Genomic DNA, 24,102 nt, shown 5'->3' on the forward strand with positions numbered 1-24,102 from the left:
GGGGGGCGAGCGAGCGTGCCCCCCCTCCTGAGCCGTACCAGGCCGCGTGCCCTCAACATGGGGGGTGCCTTGGGGAAGGGGGGGCCACGCGGCCCCCCCACCCCAAAGCACCTTGTCCCCATGTTGATGAGGACAAGGGCCTCTTCCCGACAACCCTGGCCGTTGGTTGTCGGGGTCTGCGGGCGGGGGGCTTATCGGAATCCGGGAGCCCCCTTTAATAAGGGGGCCCCCGGATAACGGCCCCCCACCCTATGTGAATGAGTATGGGGTACAATGTACCCCTACCCATTCACCTGTAAAATAAAAGTACCCAAAAAAAAAACACAACACACGAGATAAAATATTTTATTGCACAGCTCCGGGGGTCTTCCGTCTTCGGGGGTCTTGTCCCCCTCTTCGGTTCTTCTGCCGGGCCACCGCGCCTTCTTATAGCTCTTTTGCAGGCGGTGGCCCGGTCTTCTGTCGCCGCCTTCCGTTCTTCTGTCGCCGCCTTCCGTTCTTCTGCCGGGCCACCGCGCCTTCTTATAGCTCTTTTAGAGGCGGTGGCCCGGTCTTCTGTCGCCGCTGCCTTCCGTTCTTGTTCTTCTTCTTGTTCTTCTCCAGGAGATGTTGACACGTCGCTCTCTCCGGCCGGAATGCCAGAGCCGTGCTGAGCGGCCACTTATATAGTGACAATGGGGCGGTGTCACATGGTATATGTCACATGGGTTGGTCACATGGTGACCCCGCCACCTTACGATGTCATAGTCCCCATGTGACATCAACCCATGTGACCAACCCATGTGACATATACCATGTGACACCGCCCCATTTTCACTATATAAGTGGCCGCACAGCGCGGCTCTGGCATTCCGGCCGGAGGGAGCGACGTGTCAACATCTCCTGGAGAAGAACAAGAAGAACAAGAAGAAGAACAAGAACGGAAGGCGGCGGCGACAGCGGCGACAGAAGACCGGGCCACCGCCTGCAAAAGAGCTATAAGAAGGCGCGGTGGCCCGGCAGAAGAACCGAAGAGGGGGACAAGACCCCCGAAGTCGGGAGAAGAGGCCGGCGGCGGGGAGGAAGAAAGCCGGACTCCTCCGCTAGCAAAAGAGCTACAAGAAGATAGCGGAGGAGTCCGGCGAGAAGACCCCCGAAGACGGAAGACCCCCGGAGCTGTGCAATAAAATATTTTATCTCGTGTGTTGTGTTTTTTTTTGGGTACTTTTATTTTACAGGTGAATGGGTAGGGGTACATTGTACCCCATACTCATTCACATAGGGTGGGGGGCCGGTATCCGGGGGCCCCCTTATTAAAGGGGGCTCCCGGATTCCGATAAGCCCCCCGCCCGCAGACCCCGACAACCAACGGCCAGGGTTGTCGGGAAGAGGCCCTTGTCCTCATCAACATGGGGACTAGGTGCTTTGGGGTGGGGGGGGCGCGCGGCCCCCCCTTCCCCAAGGCACCCCCCATGTTGAGGGCACGCGGCCTGGTACGGCTCAGGAGGGGGGGCGCGCTCGCTCGCCCCCCTTTCCTGGCCGGCCGGGTAGCGTGCTCGGACAAGGGTCTGTTGTGGACTTTGGGGGGACCCCCACGCCGATTTTTTTCGGCGTTGGGGTTCCCCTTTAAGTCCATTCCAGGCGGCGGAGCCCGCGACGGAGACCGTCTCCGTCGCGGGCCCCGCCTACCTGCACACGCGCTCGAAATGAGCAGACTTCCCTCCGAGCGGGAACAGTTTGCTCATTTCGAAAGTAGCCTACACACGGGCGGACTGTTCGCTCAAACCAAGTTTCAGCGGACAGTTTTTTGGAATTTCCGAAAAACTTTGTTCGTCAAACTGTCCGCTGAAACTGTCCGCTGAAGCCCCACACACGAGCGAACTGTCCGCTGAAACGCTGTTCAGCGGACAAAGTTGAGCCAACAGTCCGCCCGTGTGTACGCGGCCTTATTGCTTCAGTTTAAACATTATTAAAATCACTGCTCCCAAAAAAACTGTGTTTTAAAAACGTTTTTTTTTTATTGATACATGTCTCCCGGGGCAGGAGCCGGGTCCCCTAATACTTTTTATGGCAATAACTTGCACATAAGCCTTTAAGATTAGTACTTTTGATTTTTCACATTCATGTCCCATAGACTTTAATGGTGTTCGCGTGTTCAAACAAATTTTTTACTTATTCACATGTTCTGCTGCGAACCAAACCAGGGGTTGTTTGGCTCATCCCTACTCAAGATGAGTCTGTCCGCTAATAAATGCTTCCTCTGTCTGGTACCACATGATCCAAGATCCCTCAGAGCACCCAGTCCTTAGCCCTAACTCAATGTAGGGTGAAAATAACAGACTGTTTGTTGATACACAGATACAAACAGATATCCACTCAGGGGAAATGCCCCCTCCCTTGGATTCAGGGCAGTGTAAACTGTCCAATCAGCAATAAGGAACACACAGGCATTCAACATTTGAACAATTCAACAATTAACTACCTTATCAGCAGGGAGGGCTGTTGGAGGAATTCCCTCCTCCTTTCTCTGCCTTGCCCCTGGTTTACATGCCAGAAACACACAATATATACATATTGTGGTAGTGTGGTACCCCACCAGTGTATGGACGCAGGATTCTCAACCAGGCAGGTTGAGGGGCTCCAGTTTATTTGCTTATTTAGAAGGAAACTGGCTTTTCAGTTTCCTCATTATTTACTAAAGTCCACTTTGGGACCTGGAGCCCAGGGATTTTGTAGCGATCTGGGTGGGATGAAATCCCCTGTCCTGGGTCTGGGTTTTGAGATCCACCAGCATACTGACTGATGAGGTATGTGCTGGACTATTTGTAGACACCTGACCATGGTTTTGGGCTCCACCCTCCCGAGGAGTCCAGATGAGCAAGGGAGAAGTGTGCATGTCTGCATACTTCCGTCTGTCAGAACAAACAGAGGGCCCAAGCCGGTGGGCTGGAACAGCAAGGAATCTGGAAATGAGTGCCAATGTACAGGGTTTGTACAGGAACTCTGTTATAGAGCCAAGAGGGCTGAAGCATAAGCCTGAGCAGCGGTGTTGCTTGAGAGCCAGGTGGCTTGGTATTTTTCCTTTATTACTACTGTGAATTTGAAACTCCTGCGTGGAAATTCTGGACATTTTCTTTCTTTAATAAAAGTGGGTCTACAAGCCCTTCAATGGCATATCTGGTGTGGACTCCGCTCACTGGTAGGCTCCACACTGAGCTAAACAACCCCCAAATGTTACAATATATACAACATTCCAGTGTGGCTGTACAGCAAGTCTGACTAGCACAGATCAGACTGGGGTTCTCGGTCACCCTGTGCCCCTAATGGACATATGGTGATTTACACATAGGAGGGGCAGGGGCAGCTGGACAAGGAATTTCCAGAGCTCTCCAAGGTAAGCTGGGTTCCACAAGACCCCCACCCAAAGAGACTCCTGTCGCAATGACTTTCCTAGGCCCTGTAAATTACTAACACTGACTGAGGGAACACGGAAGAATTAGAGGTAATCTAGCTAGGACTAAGCTAAACTAGCACTAAATAGGAGGGAAGGACAGAGAAAGATTAAAAAAAAAATCTCATTTATAAACACGCTTTAGTCACCCAAAACCACAAGCAGATGTCAACATATTAAAATAATAATAACCTGATGCCGCTGAATACAAAAGAGGAAAAATAATAGGCAGGGGCAAGTGGTACTAAAGGTAAGAACTATGAAAGGGATGAGTTGATTGAGAAAGTACATGTTCAGCTTTTAGGTGGAAGCTGGATAGGCTTCTCTATAAAAATGATTTTTCAGGGATTGGCTAAAGGCGGACAGAGTAGGAAACAGCCAAACAAATTGGGTCAGGAAATAATAGAGGATGGGAGAGGTTCTGAAGAAGTCCTGGGTGTGATAATCTATATACATAGATGTATATAGATAACAAAAATGATTTGCTAAACAGTGAATTGTCAATGATTTGCACGTGTGATCAGCATATAAATACTCAAAATCTTATGAGAATGCAAGCAGTTAAGCTCCAGGATATTAGTGATAAGAGATTTGAAGAATACCTTTCTACTTTAGACCCAGAAGCTAATGATTTCTTACAAAAATAAACAAAAAAAAATCAGTTCCCATAGGATGCATTACTTATTCAGGTCCACATGCTGATATAAGGCCTTTGGTATGTCCTGCATTTGTCCTTTTTTTTCTAATAAATACCTTTTCGAAATGTGACTGTATGTTTGTTTACTATGAACATTATTTTGTGAATGAGTAGGGTGCACTATGAGTTTCCATCTATGCTTGCATCTCTCCTTTTGCTGACATTGTAATGAGAATGTTTACAAATACTGTTGGAAGTGTTTTTCTGGTTATGTGCCCTGATCAAGTAATTTTTTTTGTAAGTGTATTTTTATTATTTTAATCCATTAAAAGTGTTTATCTGCACTGTCCAGTGCCTTGTGGTTTCTTTTTATACTATATTTGCCCCCCCCCCCCCCCCCCCCCAGGCCAATTTTTAGCTTTCAGCGCTGTCACACTTTGAATGACAATTGCGCGTTCATGCAATGCTGTACCCAAACAAAATTTGTATCATTTTATTTTCAGACAGATATAGCTTTCTTTTGATGGCATTTAACCGCTTGCCGACCGCCTCACACCGATATAAGTCGGCAGAAGGGCTCGTACAGGCATAATCACTTACCTGTACCTTGACCTTTAAGAGGGGCCAGTGGGCATGTTTCTGCGGCAAGTTCAGTGAGTCGGGTCGCGGATCCCGTGGACTCGAACGCCGCAAGGATACCCGCGATTGCCTCATGGAGAGGAAGAACGGGGAGATGCTAATGTAAAAAAGCATCTCCATGTTCTGCCTCGTGACAGTGTCACTGATCTCTGCTTCACTGCTCGGAGCAGAGATCAGTGACGTGTCATACACAGCCATGCCTCCCACAGTTAGAATCACACCCCTAGGACACACTTACCCCCTATACTGCCACCTAGTGGATAACCCCTTCACTGCCAGTGTCATTTACACAGGAATCAGTGTATTTGTATAGCATTGATTGCTGTATAAATGACAATGGTCCCAAAAATGTGTCTGCTATAATGTCGCAGTCATGATAAAAATCGCTGAGCGCCGCCATTTAAAAAAAAAACATTTTTATAAAAATGCCATTAACTATCCCGTTTTGTAAAAGCTATAACTTTTGTGCAAACCAATCAATAATCGCTTATTGTGATTTTTTTTTACCAAAAATATGTAGAAGAATACGTATCGGCCTAAACTAAGCACAAGATTCTCTGACTAAATCCATTTAAAAAATGGCAGTACCCCTCCCCTCACAAACTCACTCACAGAAACTGCTGCAGTCTCCTGCTTCCACACAGCGCTCAGCGAGTCAGAATATGACACAGGGATTATTTCTTATTCCCTACAACAGGCTTCACCTAATTAGCCAATTTGAGAGGGTCCTACATAAAGCCCTTCAGAATACATCAGACACTATTACATAAAAATTAACTAGAGAAATTCATGAGGTAGGACAGCGCACCTCCATTCTAGAACAGAGAACTGATGAACTTGATACCACAATATCTAACCATGCTGATGAATTGGAATGCCTTTAGGGAAGAATATTCTTCCCTCCAAAACCACCTGGAGGAGTTTGAGAATAGGAACAGAAGATCTAACCTCTGTATTAGAGGAATCCCTGAAAATATTGAAGATCTACAATCTACAGCCACAGCGCTATTTCAGGAACTGGTACCCTCTCCAATAGAAAGACTTGAAATGGACAGAATACACAGGTCACTAACACCAAGAAAGGAAAATGGTCCCCCCAGGGATATAATTATTAAATTCCATTATTTCCGCACAAAGGAACAATTACTGGATGCAGCCCGCAACAAAGATTCCTTAATATTTCAGGGTCATCGGTACCAAATCTATCAAGACCTATCTCAACAGACACTTATGAAGAGAAAAGAAATGAAACCTCATTTACAGGTCCTCCAATATTATCATATCACAAATCGCTGGACTTTCCCCTTAGCAATTTGTTTTACATACAAAGGAATTACCTATACTTGTAAAACTACTGATGACTTGTTTTCTACATTTCTGTATCTTCGCCTGTCAACACCTGAGGCAACTGCAGAAGGATACAAGCGACGGGAAAACTCTGGTTCCCACAACATCAAAAGGACACCTCAGAACAACTTGCTTCTACTAATGCTCATAAGAGAAGTCATTTTGCATCACCTACAGACACCGAACCAATGAATTAATATATATCTTTATACTGTATATATACTTTATACACTACACTGGATGAAGTTGCTTTCTCAAATAGTATGAATATAAACAACGCTATCCTAAAACAAACACCCCTTAGGCAAGTGGATCTGGATAAAATCCATGTTTGATTATACTTGGATGGATATGTCCAAATCTCCTTTTTTTTATTATTTGAGATCAAATATCTTGAGATTATATATCTCTGTTTTTAATATATCATGTATGAACTAAAATATTTAAATCCTTGTTTAGTTAGATGGAATATGGTTATTAGTAATCCAGATATTTTTGAACTTTAACTAATTAATATAAGATATCACGTTATCTTTCATACGAGGGGGGGTGGTTTACTCTCATCCTATTTCCTATGATATGAACATAGTACTTAATTGTTTATCATATCTGGAATATTGATTTTGTTCCAGATATGGATTATCCATAACACTGACACATATCTATGACCAAAGTTACCATTCAAATATAGATTTGCTATTAATACAATTTGCTTCTTCTAAAACTCATAAGTGAAGTCATTTTTCTTCACCTATTTCAGACACTAAACCAATGATTTAATATATGTATATTTATACTTATAAATGTATGTACTATTCTAGATTATTTTTTCTCTTAATAGTATGAATATAAACAATACTATCCTAAAAAAAACATACCCCTTAGGAAAGTGAATTTGGATAAAATCCATAATTGAGTCTATAGAGTTTGGATATGTCCAACCCTGCTTATCATTTTACTATTTTAAATCAAATATCTCTTGAAGATATATATCTATGTTTCTATTATTTCGTATATGAATTAAGAGATCTAAATTTCTACCTTACTAAATGGAATATGATTATTATAGTAATCCAATTATTTCTACACTCTAACTAACTTATATAAGGTAATGCATTATCTTCATAGTAAGTGGAGTAGCTTATTCCCATTCTATTTACTATGCTATGAGCTTAATACCTAATTCCATTTCTGGAATAGGGATGAGCTTCGAGTTCGAGTCGAACTCATGTTGAACTCAAACGTTGCCTGTTTGCCTGTTCGCCGAACAGCAAACAATTTGGGGTGTTCGCGGAACACCCTGTAAAAGTCTATGGGAGAAATCTAAAGTGCTAATTTTAAAGGCTAATATGCAAGTTATTGTCCTAAAAGGTGTTTGGGGACCTGGGTCCTGCCCCAGGGGACATGTATCAATGCAAAAAAAAGTTTTAAAAACTTCAGTTTTTTCAGCAGCAGTGATTTTAATAATGCTTAAAGTGAAACAATAAAAAAGTGTAATATTCCTTTAAATTCGTACCTGGGGGGTGTCTATAGTATGCCTGTGAAGGGGCGCATGTTTCCCATGCTTAGAACTGTCCCTGCACAAAGTGTCATTTCTGCAGGAAAAAAAAGCCATTTAAAAGCACTTGCGGCTATAATGAAAAGTCGACTCACGTAATACAGAGAACAGTCCTTGATAAAAAAAAAAGCGTGGGGTTCCCCCAAATTCAATTACCAGGCCCTTCAGGTATGGTATGGATATTAAGGGTAACTCCACGCCAAATAAAAAAAAAAATGGTGTGGAGTTCCCCCCAAAAATCCAAACCAGACCCTTTATCTGAGTACGCAACATGGCAGGCCGCAGAAAAAGAGGGGGGGGCGAGAGAGCGCCTTCCTCTTGAACCATATATAGCCACATGCCCTCAACATCGGGAGGATGCTTTGGGGGTCTGTGACCCCTCAAAGCACCATGTCCCCATGTTTATGGGGACAAGGGCCTCATCCCCACAACCCTGGTTGGTGGTTGTGGGGGTCTGAGGGCAGGGAGCTTATCAGTATCTGGAAGCCCTCTAACAAGGGGACCCCCAGATCCCACCCCCCCTGTTTGAAATGGTAAGGGGTACAAAAGTACCTCTACCATTTCACAAAGAAAGTGTAAAAAATTGTTAACAACACACAGACATAGTTGGGAAAAGTCCTCTATTTAAAAAAAAAAAAAAAAAGATTCCAGCGGTGGTAATCCACTCTTGCTATCCAGCGATGGCTGATCTCTTCTCCGGGGTCCAGCGATGGGTGATCTGATCTCTTCTCTGGGGTCCAGCAATGGGTGATCTCTCCCGTTGGTCCAGTGCAGCGCATCCATCCTGTCTCCACCGGAGACACTGCAGGAATCCTGGCAGCCTGACACTGAGGAGGACGGGGGCCACCCTCTGATGTAACGCAGGTTTCTGGTACAAAACGTATTGGGAAGCTCTTAAACCATGTATCAGAGGTGTTTGTATAAGTCAAGCATCTCACTTCCATAAACAAAAGAGACAGCTTCACAAGAAGTTATAAATAGCATTCTATGTCGCTTCAGAGAAATTCCAATCTGATCCATCCCGTCAACAAAGTTACAATATGACAAAACGCATTTAGGACTTGATCTACTTCTGACGGAATCAGCAGAAAAGATTCTCCGAAAATCTAAACACACTTTCTATATGAAGGCTAATAAACCTGATACTTTCCTAACCCTTGCATTACGGAAGAAAACTTACAGTCCGAAACCAATAAGATTGAAACTGACTTTAATGGGGTTACTAGTAACCCCATTAAAATTCTGCATGAATTCCAAAAGAGACTATCTGAATTTTGTAAGGATTCCCATGACTTTGATCAAACTAGACTAAATAACCTCCTATCCTCAATTAACTTACCTTCACTTTCTAATTCTCAACAATAATCACTAGATAAACCTACTACCGAACTAGAAATACAAAAAGCAATAAAATCATTAAAACCACACAAACGTTTTTCAGCCACTTATTATTAAAGATTTCCTAATTTATTATGACCACTTATGGTTGATGCCTTTAATTCCCTTATTATTGGTCCCTCCTTCTGTCCAGAATCCCTCATGGCCTAAATTTCTATGATACCAAAACCAAATGCAAACGATACTTCTTGATCCAATTATAGACCAATATCAATACTTAATGTAGACATTACATTACTGGCTAAAATCATCTCTACCAGACTTAATCCTATTATAGGCACTTTAATACACTGAGACCAAACTGTATTTATTCCTTTCAGACAAGTAGGAGATAATATACATCAAGCTGCAATATTAGCCTACATAGCCCATACTCGAAACATCCCAACTTGCTTCCTCTCACTAGATATTGAAAAGGCATTTGATTCCTTGTCCTGGCCCTATTTAAATTCAATTCTCCATAAATGGGGATTTGGTACACACTTCCTAAGATGGATTTCTGCCCTATATCAAGATCCAAAGGGCTTTATATCCTATTCTGGACTCCGCTCAGTCTCTTTTACTATTGAAATTGGAACATGTCAGGGATGTCCCTTATCCCCACTCCTTTTCGCTTTAGCAATAGAACCCCTAGCCCAGCTTATCCGATCTATTACTGATATCAGAGGTTTGGAACTTGGAAGCAATCATCATAAAATATGTCTATTCGCAGACGATGTCCTAATTTTTCTCACTAATCCCCTTTTATCAGCACTGATTCTTCTTAAAATCCTGGCCGAATTTGGACACCTATCTGGCCTCAAAGTTAATGCACAAAAGTCAAAGGCACTAAATGTATCATTATGGCCTGAACTTCAATTACAACTCTCTACAGCTCTCTCCCATTTACCTGGTCAATGACTCATATTAACTATAGGTATTAAGCTCACAGCTAATCCAAGTGATCTTTATATGTCTAACTATCCCCCAATGTTAACATAACTATCCAAATTACTTTCCACATGGTCATCCCTACCTCTAGCATGGATGGGTCAGATAACTGTTATCAAAATGTCCATTCTCCCAAAGATTCTTTACCTCTTCAGAGTACTTCCTATAACAGTTCCCTCACACTTCTTACGCATCCTCCAATGCAAAACCATCCAATATATCTGGAATAAATTTAGACCACACCTACCTAAACAAACTCTATATGCTCCCAAAATAAAAGGAAGACTTGGGGTACCAGATTTTACAAAATATTATTATGCAGCACAATAGCTTTATGTGTAGCATTAGAATCAGTGGACTGTGATCCCCTTTCCACTGCAAATCTCCTCTGGCTTACCCCCACTCAACAGAAATCTATCACTAATCCCTACACTAAACATAGTCTCTCCATATGGGACAGGTTAAAAACTCGATTTGGTTTCCAATCTAAACAAAACCTTCTACTCTCTTTCCTTCATCCGGCCTGGTCCTCCCCAAAATCTTTTTCAGCATGGACTAAAGCAGGTCTGCCACAAATCCACCAATTCTTTCAATCCTCACATATAATACCTTTCCCAACTTTATGTGAGCAACATAATATACCACAAACAGAAACCTTCAAATAAAACAGATACCTTCAAATTAAGAATTTTCTGACCCCACACAAACCAACAGCCACTACACCTCATACATTTTCTATTTCTGAACAAAGCTGTATATCAAACTGACACAGAAGAGGACTGATTTCAGATTTATATGCCCAATTAATTTCACATACAACTTCCTCCCCTCCATCCTACACAGAAAAATGGGAGAATGATCTCGACCTCCATCTAGATGAACACGATTGGGCTCAAATCTGGCAAGCAACCAAATCAGCTACTCCTGATATTTTAGCCCTTGAGACTATTTACAAAGTCCTTACTAGATGGTATTTAGTTCCAGCACGATTAGCCAAATTCAACCATCAATACCCTGGCAACTGCTTCAGAGGATGTACAACACTGGGCACACACATTTGGTGGGAGTGTCCCATAGCCAACTCATTCTGGAAGAAAGTATTCAAAATTCTTTCAAACAATATTTAATATTTCTTTAATGCCTGATCCAACTGTAGCACTATTAAACTTTAAACCCCAAAACTTGAACCTTCGCCAATTTAAACTATTACTATTTATAACAACAGCAGCTAAACAATCCATAGCAAAAGCATGGAAAACTAACTCTCTTTGCATACAAACCGTCAAACAAAGAGAGACCCAAACCATGGTACATGCAAAGACTGAAGCGATTGATCTAGACAAAATCCTCAAATTTGAATCCATATGGAAACCATGGATAGATCATTATCTTCCACCAGGTACAAATAAATCATTGATATAGACACAAAGAAATATGATAAATACTGTACTCCCTTTGATACATGATTTCTACTATATCACAAAATATTACTCTCTGGAAGGTTTTTTCTTCCTCCCCTTTCCTATAACTAGCCTTCCCCTTTTCCTACCCCTTTTTATAGTACAAATAGGGCTAGAAAATATGTTCACTTACTTTTTCAGGGAATACCAAGCCATATAGATGGCCCTGATTGTAGTTTATAATCCATTATTGTTTCATAATACCTTATATCATTATTTAATCATTACCCCCTTTTTAGCATTTAGCGTCCATAATTACCTGACTATTGATATTATAATTGTAATTAAATTTCTATTTTGTATATTTTATTTTATTTTTTATTTTTTTAATATGAATATTGTAACACAATACATTGTTTATTATATAATCTCTCATTATATAATATACATTTATCATTATTTTACTAGCTCTTATTTACACAAGAAGTTATTGTATGCTTTGACTTTATCTTGTGAAACTTGTTTTTTTATAATACTGACTTATTGTAATTTATTATAATCTATAAAATAAAATTATTCAACAAGAAATCTTGACTATGTTGCTACACAATCCCTACTCTATCCTAAACAAAATAAAAAAACATTTTGTCTGGAGTTAGGCTGTGATGTTTGGTTATTGCACCAGAATACCACACGTTTCATTCTGTAGTGTTTTCTCAATGACAATACTGCAATATGTAATGGTGGACAAAAAAAGGTGGCTGCACCCCTACCACAAACTACTTTCACTTAATCTAGTGGTACAATATATTGTGATTGTGGCTCATCTGATGCAGAGTAAGCCAAGTCAAAACAAATGCTTTAATTGTATATACGCTTTATTGGCAAAAGTATTGGGACACTTGCCTTTACACACACATGAACTATAATATCATCTCAGTCATATGCCCCATACACGGTCGGAAATTCAGACAGAAAAAGTCAGATCGGATTATGTTGTCGGAAAATCAGATCGCATGTGGTCTCTATTGGACTTTTTCTGTCGGAACTTCCGAAGGAAAAAGTTTGAGAGCTGAATTTAAAATTTTCTGAAAAAAAAAAAATCCGATCTGACTTTTTCCGATCGTGTGTAGAGAATTCTGACGCACAAAGTGCCATGCATGCTGATAAAAAATTTGGAGACAAAAGCTATTGGCTACTGGCCTCTATGTAGTCCAGTTGTACTTGATTTACGTCACCTCATTCCGAACAATCTGATTTTCCAACAACTTTATGTGACTGTGTGTATGCAAGACAAGTTTCGGCAAAAATCCGTCTGAAAAAATCTGACAGATTTTGTGGTCGGAATGTCCAAACGTGTGTATGGGGCATTAGTCCGAGGGGTTCAATATTGAGGTGGCCCTCCCTTTGCAGCTATAACAGCTTAAACTCTTCTAGAAAGGCTGTATACAAGGTTTAGGAGCATGTTTATGGGAATGTTTGACCATTCTTCCAGAAGTGTGTGAGGTCAAGCACTGATGTTGGATAAGAAGGCCTGGCTCACAGTCTCCGCTCTAATTCATCCCAAAGGTGTTCTATCGGGTTGAGATCAGGACTCTGTGCAGGCCAGTCAATTTCCTCCACCCCATGTCTTTATTGACCTTGCTTTGTGCATTGGTGCACAGTCTTGTTGGAACAGGAAGGGACCATCCTCCAACTGTTCCCACAAAGTTGGGAGCATGAAATTGTCCAAAATGTCTTGGCATGCAAAACCCCTGAAAAGCAACTCCACACCATAATCTCCCATCCACCAAATGATTTGGACCAGTGCAAAAAGCAAGGTCCACATGGATGAGCGAGTTTGGCCCACACAGATTCCTGACCTCAACCCAATAGATCACCTTTGGAATAAATTAGAGTGGAGACTGCAAGCCACGCCTTCTTGGCCACATCAGTGACTGACCTCCCAAATGCACTTTTGGAAGAATGGTCAAACATTCCCATAGACACACTCCTAAACTTTGTGGACAGCCTTCCCAGAAGAGTTGAAGCTGTTATAACTGCAAAGGGCGGGCCAACTCTATATTGAACCCTACAAACTAAGCTTGGATGACATTAAAGTTCATATTCGTGTAAAAGCAGGTGCCCAAAATACATTTGACAATATAGTGTATTTCTAGTAATAAACATGTCTACATATACACTGGCTCAATAAGAATCGTGTGTGCATGTGTGTGTGTGGGGGGGGTGGCTTAAAAAAAGGTGGGATTTACCAGAAAGAGATGGGGTTTTTGTGAGACAATGAGTTCAGCATATCTATTACATGTCTCAACAGTACATAGCTGCCAAAAGTGTATTGAAGTTGATTGTCATGGTAAAGAACGACAGGGAGGAAGATATATAGGATGTTTTTTGTAAATCTTTCACATGTACTTATAAGTCAGTTTATTAATATTTGCCCAATTATGAACTAAAAATTGATTCAAATTCTACTTCAAATTCATTCTCTCTTTTCAGACTTTGAAAGCACCATGCCCTTTTTTGATCCAGTTACAGCACTCATTGCTATTGTCCTATGTTTTCTTGTCCTAAAAATTTTCTATGTGCCAAAGGATGTGCTCAGCGGTTTCCCACCCGGCCCAAAAGGTTTGCCAATTATTGGAAATCTTCACATGCTGGATCTGAAGAGACCACAGAAAACATTCATGCAGGTATTTTTTTTGTTAATAATCTCTTTTTTTTCCTTTTAAACCTGTTAAAATGCAATATCAGGAGTTATTATTCAGTGTCAAACACTTATTCAGGAAAAGAAAAGCCATGGTGAGTTCTAGGAATAATAGCTCTGACCTGCTTTAAACAAGTTTTCCATGCTATTCTTAATTGCTTTGCTAAAAATGCCCACTGTTTGTGGAGCTCAATAGCTCAAGCTGATATTTACACACAAAAAAGAATTAGACAAAGAGAAGTGACTCCTCCCTGCCCTTCTGAAAGCTCCTTACCAAGGATGAGCCGAACACCCCCCGGTTCGGTACGCACCAGAACATGCAAACAGGCAAAAAATTCAGATGAACACGCAAACACTGGTAAAGTCTATGGGACACAAACATGAAAAATCAAAAGTGCTAATTTTAAAGGCTTGTATGCAAGTTATTGTCATAAAAAGTATTTGGGGACCTGGGGCCTGCCCCAGGGGACATGTATCAATGCAAACATTTTTTTTAAAAAGGGATGTTTTTTCGGGACCAGTGATTTTTTTAATGCTTAAAGTGAAACAATAAAAATTAAGCATTCTTTTAAATATCATGTCTGGGGGTGTCCTTAGTATGCCTGTAAAGTAGCGCATCTTTCCCGTGTTTAGAACAGTACCACAGCAAAATGACATTTCTAAAAGAACAAAGTAATTTAAAACTGATCGCGGCTGTAATAAATATAATGAATGAATGTAATGTAATGAATAATAAATGTAATGTAATGAATGTCCTGTGGTGTTGGGGGCGGGGTCACCTTTTTACATCACTGGGAAGCCCTGCCCTCAGCTATATAATAGCTGTCACCGAGAAGAAGTGTCCCTCGGCGGGAGCCTCCCAAGGCGGAGCTGTTGCAGCTTTTTTTTTTCTTTTTTCGACTCGTCAGTTGATGTGAGATGGATCTTCATTGCGGGCCATTTTATTTATTTTTTTAATAAAGGACTTGTCCCAAAGTGTCTCTTGTCATTTTTTTGCTACTTTTGACACATTTTTGTGAAATGGTAGGGTTACAATGTACCCATTACCAATTCACATAGGGGGAGGCCAGGATCTAGAGTTCCCCTTGTTAAAGGAGACTTCTGGATTCTGATAAGCCCCCTGCCCACAGACCCCACAACCACCGGGCAAGGGTTGTGGGGATGAGGCCCTTGTCCCCATCAACATGGAGACAAGGTGCTTAGGGGGACTACTCTGAAGCACCCTCCCCATGTTGAGGTCATGTGGCCTGGTACAGTTCAGGCAGAGGGGTGCTCTCTCATCCTCCCTCTTTTCCTGTGGCCTGCCAGGTTGCGTGCTTGGATAAGGGTCTGGTATGGATTTTGGGGGAGACTCCTACGCCATTTTTTTTTACACTTTGGCACAGGGTTCCCCTTAAAATCCAAACCAGACCTGAGGGGTCTGGTATGGATTTTGGGGGGCCCCTTTGCCATTTTTTAGAAAACATTGGCACAGGGTTCCCCTTAATATCTGTATCAGACCTGAAGGTCCTAGTATGGATTTTGTGGGGACCCCCCATTTTCTTTTTTTAATTTTTGGTTTGGGGTTCCCCTTAATATTCATACCAGACTCAAACTACCTGGTAATGGACTGGGGGGAACTCATGCCGTTGTTTTTAATGAGTTTTATCTATATTGCAGAGACCTGACAATTTATTACAGTCACAATTCGTTTTAAATTACTTTTTTTCTTTTAGAAATTTCATTTTGCTGTGGTACTCTTCTAAACACGAGAAAACTGTGGCACTTTACAGGCATACCGTAGACACCCCCCAGACATGATATTTAAAGGAATATTTCATTTTTATTGTTTTACTTTAAGCATTATTAAAATAACTGCTCCCGAAAAAAACTTCTGTTTTTAAAACTTTTTTTGCATTGATACATGTCTCCTGGAGCAGAACCCAGGTCCCCAAACATTTTTATGACAATAACTTGCATATAAGCCTTTAAAATGAGCACTTTTGATTTTTCATGTTAGTGTCCCATAGACTTTAACAGGGTTTCCTCGGCTTTTGAATTTGCAGCGAATGCCGCATAATGTTCGTTGTTCGAACGTCCACACAACCAAAGTTCGGCCCAAACTTATGCTTGGCCCAAACCGTTCACCCATCCCTACTCATTACAGAGTTGCAGTGAGAGAAAGATAGAAACTCTGAAAGGAAACTTCTATAGTTTTCTTTCTGTTTAGGGAGAAACCCATTATGCCATGTGAATCCAGTAGCATTGATGCCATTTCTGCAAAATTTATGTAGGAAATTGAATCATACCTTATACAGTTGTGACCCTTGATACATTTAGGCTATAAAAATGAACTGATTATGGTATAAATGTCACTGGCAGGGAAGGGGTTAACACTAGGGTGCGATCAAGGGGTTAACTGTGTTCCCTAGTGTGTGTAGGGGGGTGGGACTGACTAGGGGAGACAAGAGATCGGTGTTCATGCTTGGTATGAACACACAATCTCTCTCCTTTCCCCTGTGCAAACCGGGATCTGTGTGTTTACACACACAGATCGCAGTTTTTGCTTGGTCACGAGCGATCACGGGTGCCTGGCGACCATCAAGCTCGCCTCACACTTGCATAGGCTCAGGCGTGGCGCCCCCTAGTGGCCAAAAGTGAACCGAAGTACAGTTAAATTTTTTCACCTAGGGGAGCCAACCTGCCATGGTACAACTGCAGGGGATGGTCGGGAAATGGTTAATACGTTTATCTATGGGTTTAGATGGGGAAGATGATAATAGTACTTCTTAGTTTGGGGTTTGGTTTCATATATCACAAGAATACATATTTGTTCATTATTATACGGATCAAATCTCATTTAATTTTTTGTCGTTCTCAGTGAGTCTCCACATCTTGTGGAAGTGTAAGTTGGATTATTTTTTCCTTGCTGTTGTTTCTTCCATGTCGTAAATGGATTACACTTTTTCTAGCCATTCCTTGGTGGTTGTTTTTTATGTAGATTACCAATAGAGTGGTAATAATGCTTTTGCAGCATTCAATAGGTGCCTGGCTAGTGAATTTTATGTATGTATGAAAGGGAGTTGATGTGTAAAAAGGCAACAATTAGGGTCAAGTGTCAGCTTTGATTTGATTTGGTGATTTGGTGATTTGTTGGATCTATATTATAATTTGTTGCCAGAAGTGCAAGAATGTGGGACATGACCACCACATATGTAAAAAGGTACCCCTGTCTGAAAGGCATCGTCAACATATATCTGAGGCTGACGTAGACCAGTTCTTAATCTTTATGAGTATGATATACCCTTGTGTCCTTATTTTGAAGGAAATTTCTTGGATATGGGTATTTAATGAGCATTTGTTGGTAAAAACACCCACTTTTTGCCATTGAAAATTTGTGATTTGAATCTTAAGTTCCCTTTCCCAAATTTGCTTGTATTTGTCTGGGATGTCAGCTTCTGGTTGCGAGAGTCATTTATACGCTTTGCGTTTGAAGCATATGTATTCAAAATTAGTGAGTTGTCTAGCCATTAAGGATTTTTGTTTGTTGTTTAAAGGAAATCGTGTAGCTGCATGTAAAGCCAGTAATTTAGTGGTGAGTCAGTGTGCTCTGAGTTAAGGGTTTCAAAGGATTTCAGTTTGCTATTATGATAGCAATGAAGTGCTAGCAATGATGTACTGTATTTTCTTTCGTATTGGGTATAAATTTGGTTTAGGACCAGGTGGGAAGTCTGGATTGTCTGCAATTGCAGATAGTGGACCTGGTGTTGTGGATAAAGGGATTTTCTTTTACTTTGACTTTTCAATGATTACATTAAACAGGAGAAATAGAGAGGTTGACTCTCCCTAATGGGGACACAGACAGCAGCAATACAGATGTTCTAATCCTTCTCCGCTCTATCCAAAATTTAAAAAAAGTGTTTTGCCTTAAGTGCCGGTTCACATTGGGATGACTTGTCAGACGACTTAGCCGCCTGACAAGTCGTGTCCCGTTCTGTACAATGGAACCGTTCTAAGACTTAGAAAAAGGTTCCTGTACGACTTTGGGGGTGACTTGAGGCGACTTGCATTGACTTCTATAGAGAAGTCGTTTTGCAAGTTGCCGCAGCTGTCGTGTCCAGGTCGCTTGAGTCAGTGGTGCTGCAAGTCGTGCTGCCTCCGTGAACCGACACTTAGGGTACATGGAAGGTGTTTTTAACAAAGGATGGAAAAAAATGGGGACACCTGTTTTAGTGACAACTTTCTATGAGGATTTCCCTTAATATGGAGGGACAACAGGAAGTATAGGGAAATCTCCTCAAATTGGTTAACTAAAAAGAAAAAAAAGGTAACCATCCCTACTTAATAAAAAATGTATTCAAATTAAATCAAATTTTGTCAATAGCTAATGAATCCAATAGTGTGTTATTGGATCATTAAAGCAACCAGATGGTCTCAAGATCCAGTTCAAATTGTCCGCGGGTCTACATTTTCATCCCTTGTCCACAAGTGGTTAAAGTGACAGGAGTTCAGGAAAGTACATGGGATTTACCTACTAAACGTAATCTGATCATTGTAACTACTTGCAAAAATTATGTATTTTTATAAATTTCCTATTTCCAGCTGTCCAAAAAGTACGGATCAGTATTTAGCATACAGATGGGCCTAAAGAAAGTGGTGGTACTTTGTGGTTATAAGGCAGTAAAAGATGCTCTAATCACTCATGCAGAAGAGTTTGCTGAAAGACCAGAGATTCCAATTTTCCAGAAATACCAAAAAGGACATGGTGAGATTTTATTTTAACAGTTTCATTATTTTACACACTCTAATGATTCTTTGTAAATTTTGCTATATTGTGATATATGATAATCAAACATGTACTGTACATAAGAGCTGCACATTTGCTCATCAATACACTCAGGTTCTTTGTCCTGTAGTGCTACACTTCGGTTCTGCTTTACTGATACTTCTGTTAATGCCAGTCTGGCTGCTAACTTCAAAACCTGAAAATCTCAGTAGATAAAATAATGTGGTTTGAGCCATTGACAACAACATGTAGTTGCTAATTGGCAAATCTCAATGTTTAGTGTAGCGCACCCCACTTAGGAGCCATTGGTGAATAAGGATCACAGACCCTGCACAGCCAGGCACACCAAATCTTCACAGGCTCCCAGACTCAAGAAACTAGACATGTGCAATTTGTTTAGTTCCAAATTAGTTTTTTTTTTAACAAATTAAGGCAAATATCCAAATTAACGAAAACCAGTTTAACAAATTTTTCGTAAATTTGTAAATTCGTAAATTTGAAATTTGGAAAACAAGAAAATGTGAAAATCTGAAATAATAACTAAGTAATAATAACTTAACTATTACTAACTATTAAATTATAGGTATTGGCATTTCCTTTCAAATTTAGCTGTTAGGCCGCGTACACACGGGCGGACTGTTCGCCCAACTTTGTCCGCTGAACAGTGTTTGGGCGGACAGTCCGCTCGTGTGTGGGCTTTCAGCGGACAGTTTCAGCGGACAGTTGGACGGACAAGGTTTTTCGGAAATTCCGAAAAACTGTCCGCTGAAACCTTGTTTCAGCGAACAGCCCGCTCGTGTGTAGGCTTGTTCGTCAAACAAAGTTGCGCGCATGCTCAGAAAGGATTTTCACGCCGAAAGCTATAATGCAGTGTATAGGACGTCGTATTTTTCGTCCCGTCGTACCTGCTGTTCACGTCATCGCGCACGGTTTCAGCAAACTGTTCGTTCGTCGTGTGTGGGCATGTCCGTCCATGCTAATTTTGAGCGGACTGTTTGCTGAAACTGTTGGACGGACAAAGTTGGGCGAACAGTCCGCGCGTGTGTAGCCTTAGTGAACGTAATGAAACCAAATTTATCCAAAGTTTCAAATTATCCAAAATAACGAATGCTGCATCTAAACGAATGAAACGTAACAAATGAATCATAATAAATAACAATAATTATAATAAAAACTTAAATAGCATTAAAGGTAGCCAGATAATGCAGATTGAAGATTTAGATGGTAGATTCTTTACTTAGAAAGAAGAAGAAGGGGAGTATGTCTCTTTTATCAATCATTAAGTATATCATAAGACTTTTTTTAGTTTAGAGTGAGTAGTGAATAATACCTGTGTTGTATTTCTTCTTGCTGTCGGTATACAGAGAGAACAAGTGTATGAGAAATGATCCTCCCCAAACAGGATATTGTGCTTGTAATGAAATAAGAGAACCAGAAGTGAAAGAGTGGGTTTGATAATACAATTGGCAGTGCCTCCATTCAGAAATGCAAAAGGAAGGAGTGATCTGATACTCTATAAGTTAAGTCCTAAGTGTTCACATGGCCAAAGGTGCAAAGGCCTGATGGAAACCACCAGCACCGCCAATGGTTTTATTCAGCTTCACACTGCAGGAGGAGCGTTGAGTGACTGGCCAGCTGTAGTGGTGTCCTACAGCTTACTGATGAGTGTTATTCTGACTCTGATTGTTGTGAAGCAATCTATCCCTTGTGAAACCTCTATGCCTGGCCTGTATAAGCAAATATAATCACTGAGGACAATCCTCATCAGATAGCTTGAACTTACCAATACTGATTTCCATCCACAGATGCTTTTATTCTGAACATCAGAACAGGTTGTGGTATTGTGTGGTCAAAAGATGATATTGTCTGTAGCTTACAATGTAGAATACATGTGCTCTGCTACATGAGGCTTGTTACTCCATTAATGACACAGGAAGTACAAAACACAGGAAGAAGGGTGGAGCATTACATACAAAGGAAGTATGTCATAACATAAGGGAAATAAATTTGGGAACACAAATGCATTACCACAAAAGGTCACTAGATGGCAGCATGTGAACTGAATATAAACGTCCATAGAAAAATGGTTAGGAAAACAATACATATATATAAATTCTATGCCTCGTTGGGGCAGCACAATCCCCGTCTGGCATGGCAAAAGCCACTATATATATCAGAATGGTAGTGATGGAACTGCAAATAACAACAGTGTAATTTGCTGGATGTCTTGAAGACTTGAAAGACATAAAAGAACATACATATAATGCAATAACAATAACTCTTAATTTAAGGCTTCAAGATATGTCAACTAAAGTTCAAGACACTTTCTTCTTGAAATCACGGGTAGGATACAGCAGCGTAGGCAAACAAGTTCATTCTGCAAAGGGCAAGAGAAAAATAAGTTCCGTTATAGGTCTGATGAAAGTCTTTACAGTCCCTTGTCTTGAAACCTTCAACTCCACTTTACGTACTTTACCTTCATTACTAGTAACGCTCTTTACAATCAGTCCCATGGGGCATTCGATCCTTTCAGTTTGCTGGTCCTTAAGCAGAACAAGATCTCCAACTTCTATGTTAGGGTTCAGCCGTTGCCATTTCCTGCATCCTTACAGAGTAGAAAGATACTCCATCTTCCATCTAGCACAGATTTCTTGTTTTAAAGTTTCCAGGGGAACATGAACAGACCCAAGCTTCTGGGTAAGAAGAGTAGCAGGGGTGAGGATAGTTGGGGTCTCTGGATCTTTGGGCACTGGAACAAGTGGTCTTGAATTGATTATGGCAGATGCCTCTGCCAGGAAGGTAGTTAAAATCTTGTGGGTAAGTCTTGTTAAATGAATTAAGTCCATAAGCATAGAATCCAATATTTTACGTGAGATGCCTATCATTCTCTCCCATGAGCTACCCATATGGGAAGAGTGAGGAGGATTGAAAATCCATGTACAGCCCTTTTCAGCTAAAAAGTCTTGGATTGGCCTAGAGTTGAGCTGTAATTCTTTAACAAAATTAGTGCCACAGTCAGATTTTAGTGTTTTGACTGGTCCTCTGATGGCTAGGAATCATCTTAACCGCTTCCCGCCCACCCTATAGCCGAATGACGGCTATAGAGCAGGCGTTTTCGTCCGGGAGGCCGTCCCTGGATGTCTTCGTGTTTACTTCCGCAATGCGCGATGCCGCGGGCGCACATCTGGGAAGTTTTGTGTTTGCCGTGTCCCCTGGAGACAAGCAAACACAGATCGCTGTAAACGGCCAATCACAGTGGCCGTTTACTGCACGATCGGCGTGTCCAATGTGAGATGATCTCATATGTAAACATATGAGATCATCTCTCAGCACCGCTCTCCCTCCTCACACAGACAGCGTGTGAGAGGGGAGAGATGAAAGGCTGCAGCGGCCGTAAGTGAAGAAAAAAAAAAAGTTAAAAAAAGTGCCATCTGCCCCAGTGCCATCTGCCCCAGTGCCATCCTCCCCCAGTGTCATCCTCCCCCAGTGCCATCCTCCCCCAGTACCATCCACCCCAGTGCCATCCACCCCAGTGCCATCCACCCCAGTGCCATCCACCCCAGTGCCATCTTCCCCAGTTCTACCTGCCCCCAGTGCCACCTGTTAGTGCTATCTGTCCCCAGTGCCACCTGTTGTCAGTGCCATTTGTCCCCAGTGCCATCTGTCATCAGTGCCACGTATAAGTGCCATCTGTCATCAGTGCCACATAGTGCCACCTGTCATCAGTGCCACATATTAGTGCCATCTGTCATCAGTGCCACGTATCAGTGCCATTTGTCATCAGTGCCACCTGTCAGTGTCACGTGCCATCTGTTGTCAGTGTCACGTGTCATCAATGCCACTTTTCAGTGCCATCTGTCATCAGTGTCACGCATCATCAGTGCCACGTATTAGTGCCATCTGTCATTTGTGCCACGTATTAGTGCCATCTGTCATCGGTGCCACGTATTAGTGCCACATATTAGTGCCATGTGTCATCAGTGCCACGTATTAGTGCCATGTGTCATCAGTGCCACATATAAGTGCCATCTGTCATCAGTGCCAAATATTGATGCCATCTCTCATCAGTGCCACGTATAAGTGTCATCATTGCCACGTATCAGTGCCATCTGTCATCAGTGTCACGTGTCATTGTCTTGGTGTTCCAGGGCCTTCAAAAGTGTAATAGGTAGTCAACAAGTTAGATGTGTAATTTATGCTCCTAGAACACGTGACGGCGCTCCCTGTATGTTTTGCCTCTCTATGTGGCCAGGCTGTGAAAAAGTCCCGCACATGTGGTATTGTAATACTCAGGAGGAGTAGCAGAATTTTTTTGGGGGTGTCATTTGTGGTAAACACATGCCATGTGAGAAAAATAACCTATTACAATGACAATTTAGTGGAAAAAAATAAAAAATCTTTTGCAAAGAATTGTGGGAAAAAAATGACAACATCAAAAAGCTCACTATGCCTCTTACTAAATACCTTGGAATGTCCACTTTACAAAAAGGGGTTTATTTGGGGGGTATTTGTACTTTCCTGGCTTGTTCGGGTCGCAAGAAGTGAGATAGTCCACCAGTACATCAGATGTGATCAATTTTGTGCGATTCGCACCACAGCTTGTAGACTTTCTAACTTTCACAAAGACCAAATAATATCCACTAATTTGGGTTATTTTTACCAAAGATATGTAGCAGTATAAATTGTGGCCAAAATTGATGAAGAAAAATTTATAATTTGCATAATTTTGTCACAGAAACAAAGAAATATGCGTTTTTTAAAAAACATTTCGGTCTTTTTTCATTTATAGCGCAAAAAATAAAAACCCCAGAGGTGATCAAATAGCACCAAAAAGAAAGCTCTATTTGTGGGAAAAAAAGGACAAAAAATTAATTTGGGTGCAGTGTTGCATGACTGAGTAATTGTCAAAGTGTGAGAGCACCGAAAGCTGAAAATTGGTCTGGGCAGGAAGGGTGTTTAAGTGTCCAGTAAGCAAGTGGTTAAAGCATTGATGAAACTTGAGGCATGCATAGATTCTATTACCTCAATATGTACTGCACGCACACTCATGCAAGTGAACAGCACTGCCCATCGTTTGCTATTTGCTTGGCCACCTCAAGTTATGTGGGCTGTTACCATCTATGGCCCAAAGACATCCAAACCAACATGAGTGAAAGGTGGGTCAGTATTTAACCTGTCAGCTGGCAAATCTGACATTTGCTGTTGATGGTGTTTCCCTCTCAGTTTGCGGCACTGAACACAGCTGTGTAGTGTAGCTGTGATCTGTCTCTTTGCTCCTATAATCCAAAGGCCTG

At 41.5% G+C, this 24,102-nt stretch overlaps 1 protein-coding gene across 3 annotated transcripts in view; it reads left to right on the forward strand.

The window, feature by feature from the left end:
• The window catches only part of LOC143989051 (cytochrome P450 2K1-like), an 86,598-nt gene that overhangs the window by 5,056 nt on the left and 57,440 nt on the right, over positions 1 to 24,102 (forward strand). For all 3 annotated transcript variants that reach the window (XM_077489057.1, XM_077489058.1, XM_077489059.1), the window contains exons 2-3: positions 13,836 to 14,029; positions 18,625 to 18,787. In XM_077489057.1, coding sequence (XP_077345183.1) covers positions 13,850 to 14,029; positions 18,625 to 18,787 — 343 coding nt within the window. In that variant the 5' untranslated portion in view covers positions 13,836 to 13,849. The remainder of the gene's footprint in view (positions 1 to 13,835; positions 14,030 to 18,624; positions 18,788 to 24,102) is intronic.

The sequence above is a fragment of the Lithobates pipiens genome, unplaced genomic scaffold, assembly GCF_037356315.1.
Source record: "Lithobates pipiens isolate NorthernLeopardFrog02 unplaced genomic scaffold, aLitPip1_a1.2 Scaffold_18, whole genome shotgun sequence".
Taxonomy (NCBI): domain Eukaryota; kingdom Metazoa; phylum Chordata; class Amphibia; order Anura; family Ranidae; genus Lithobates; species Lithobates pipiens.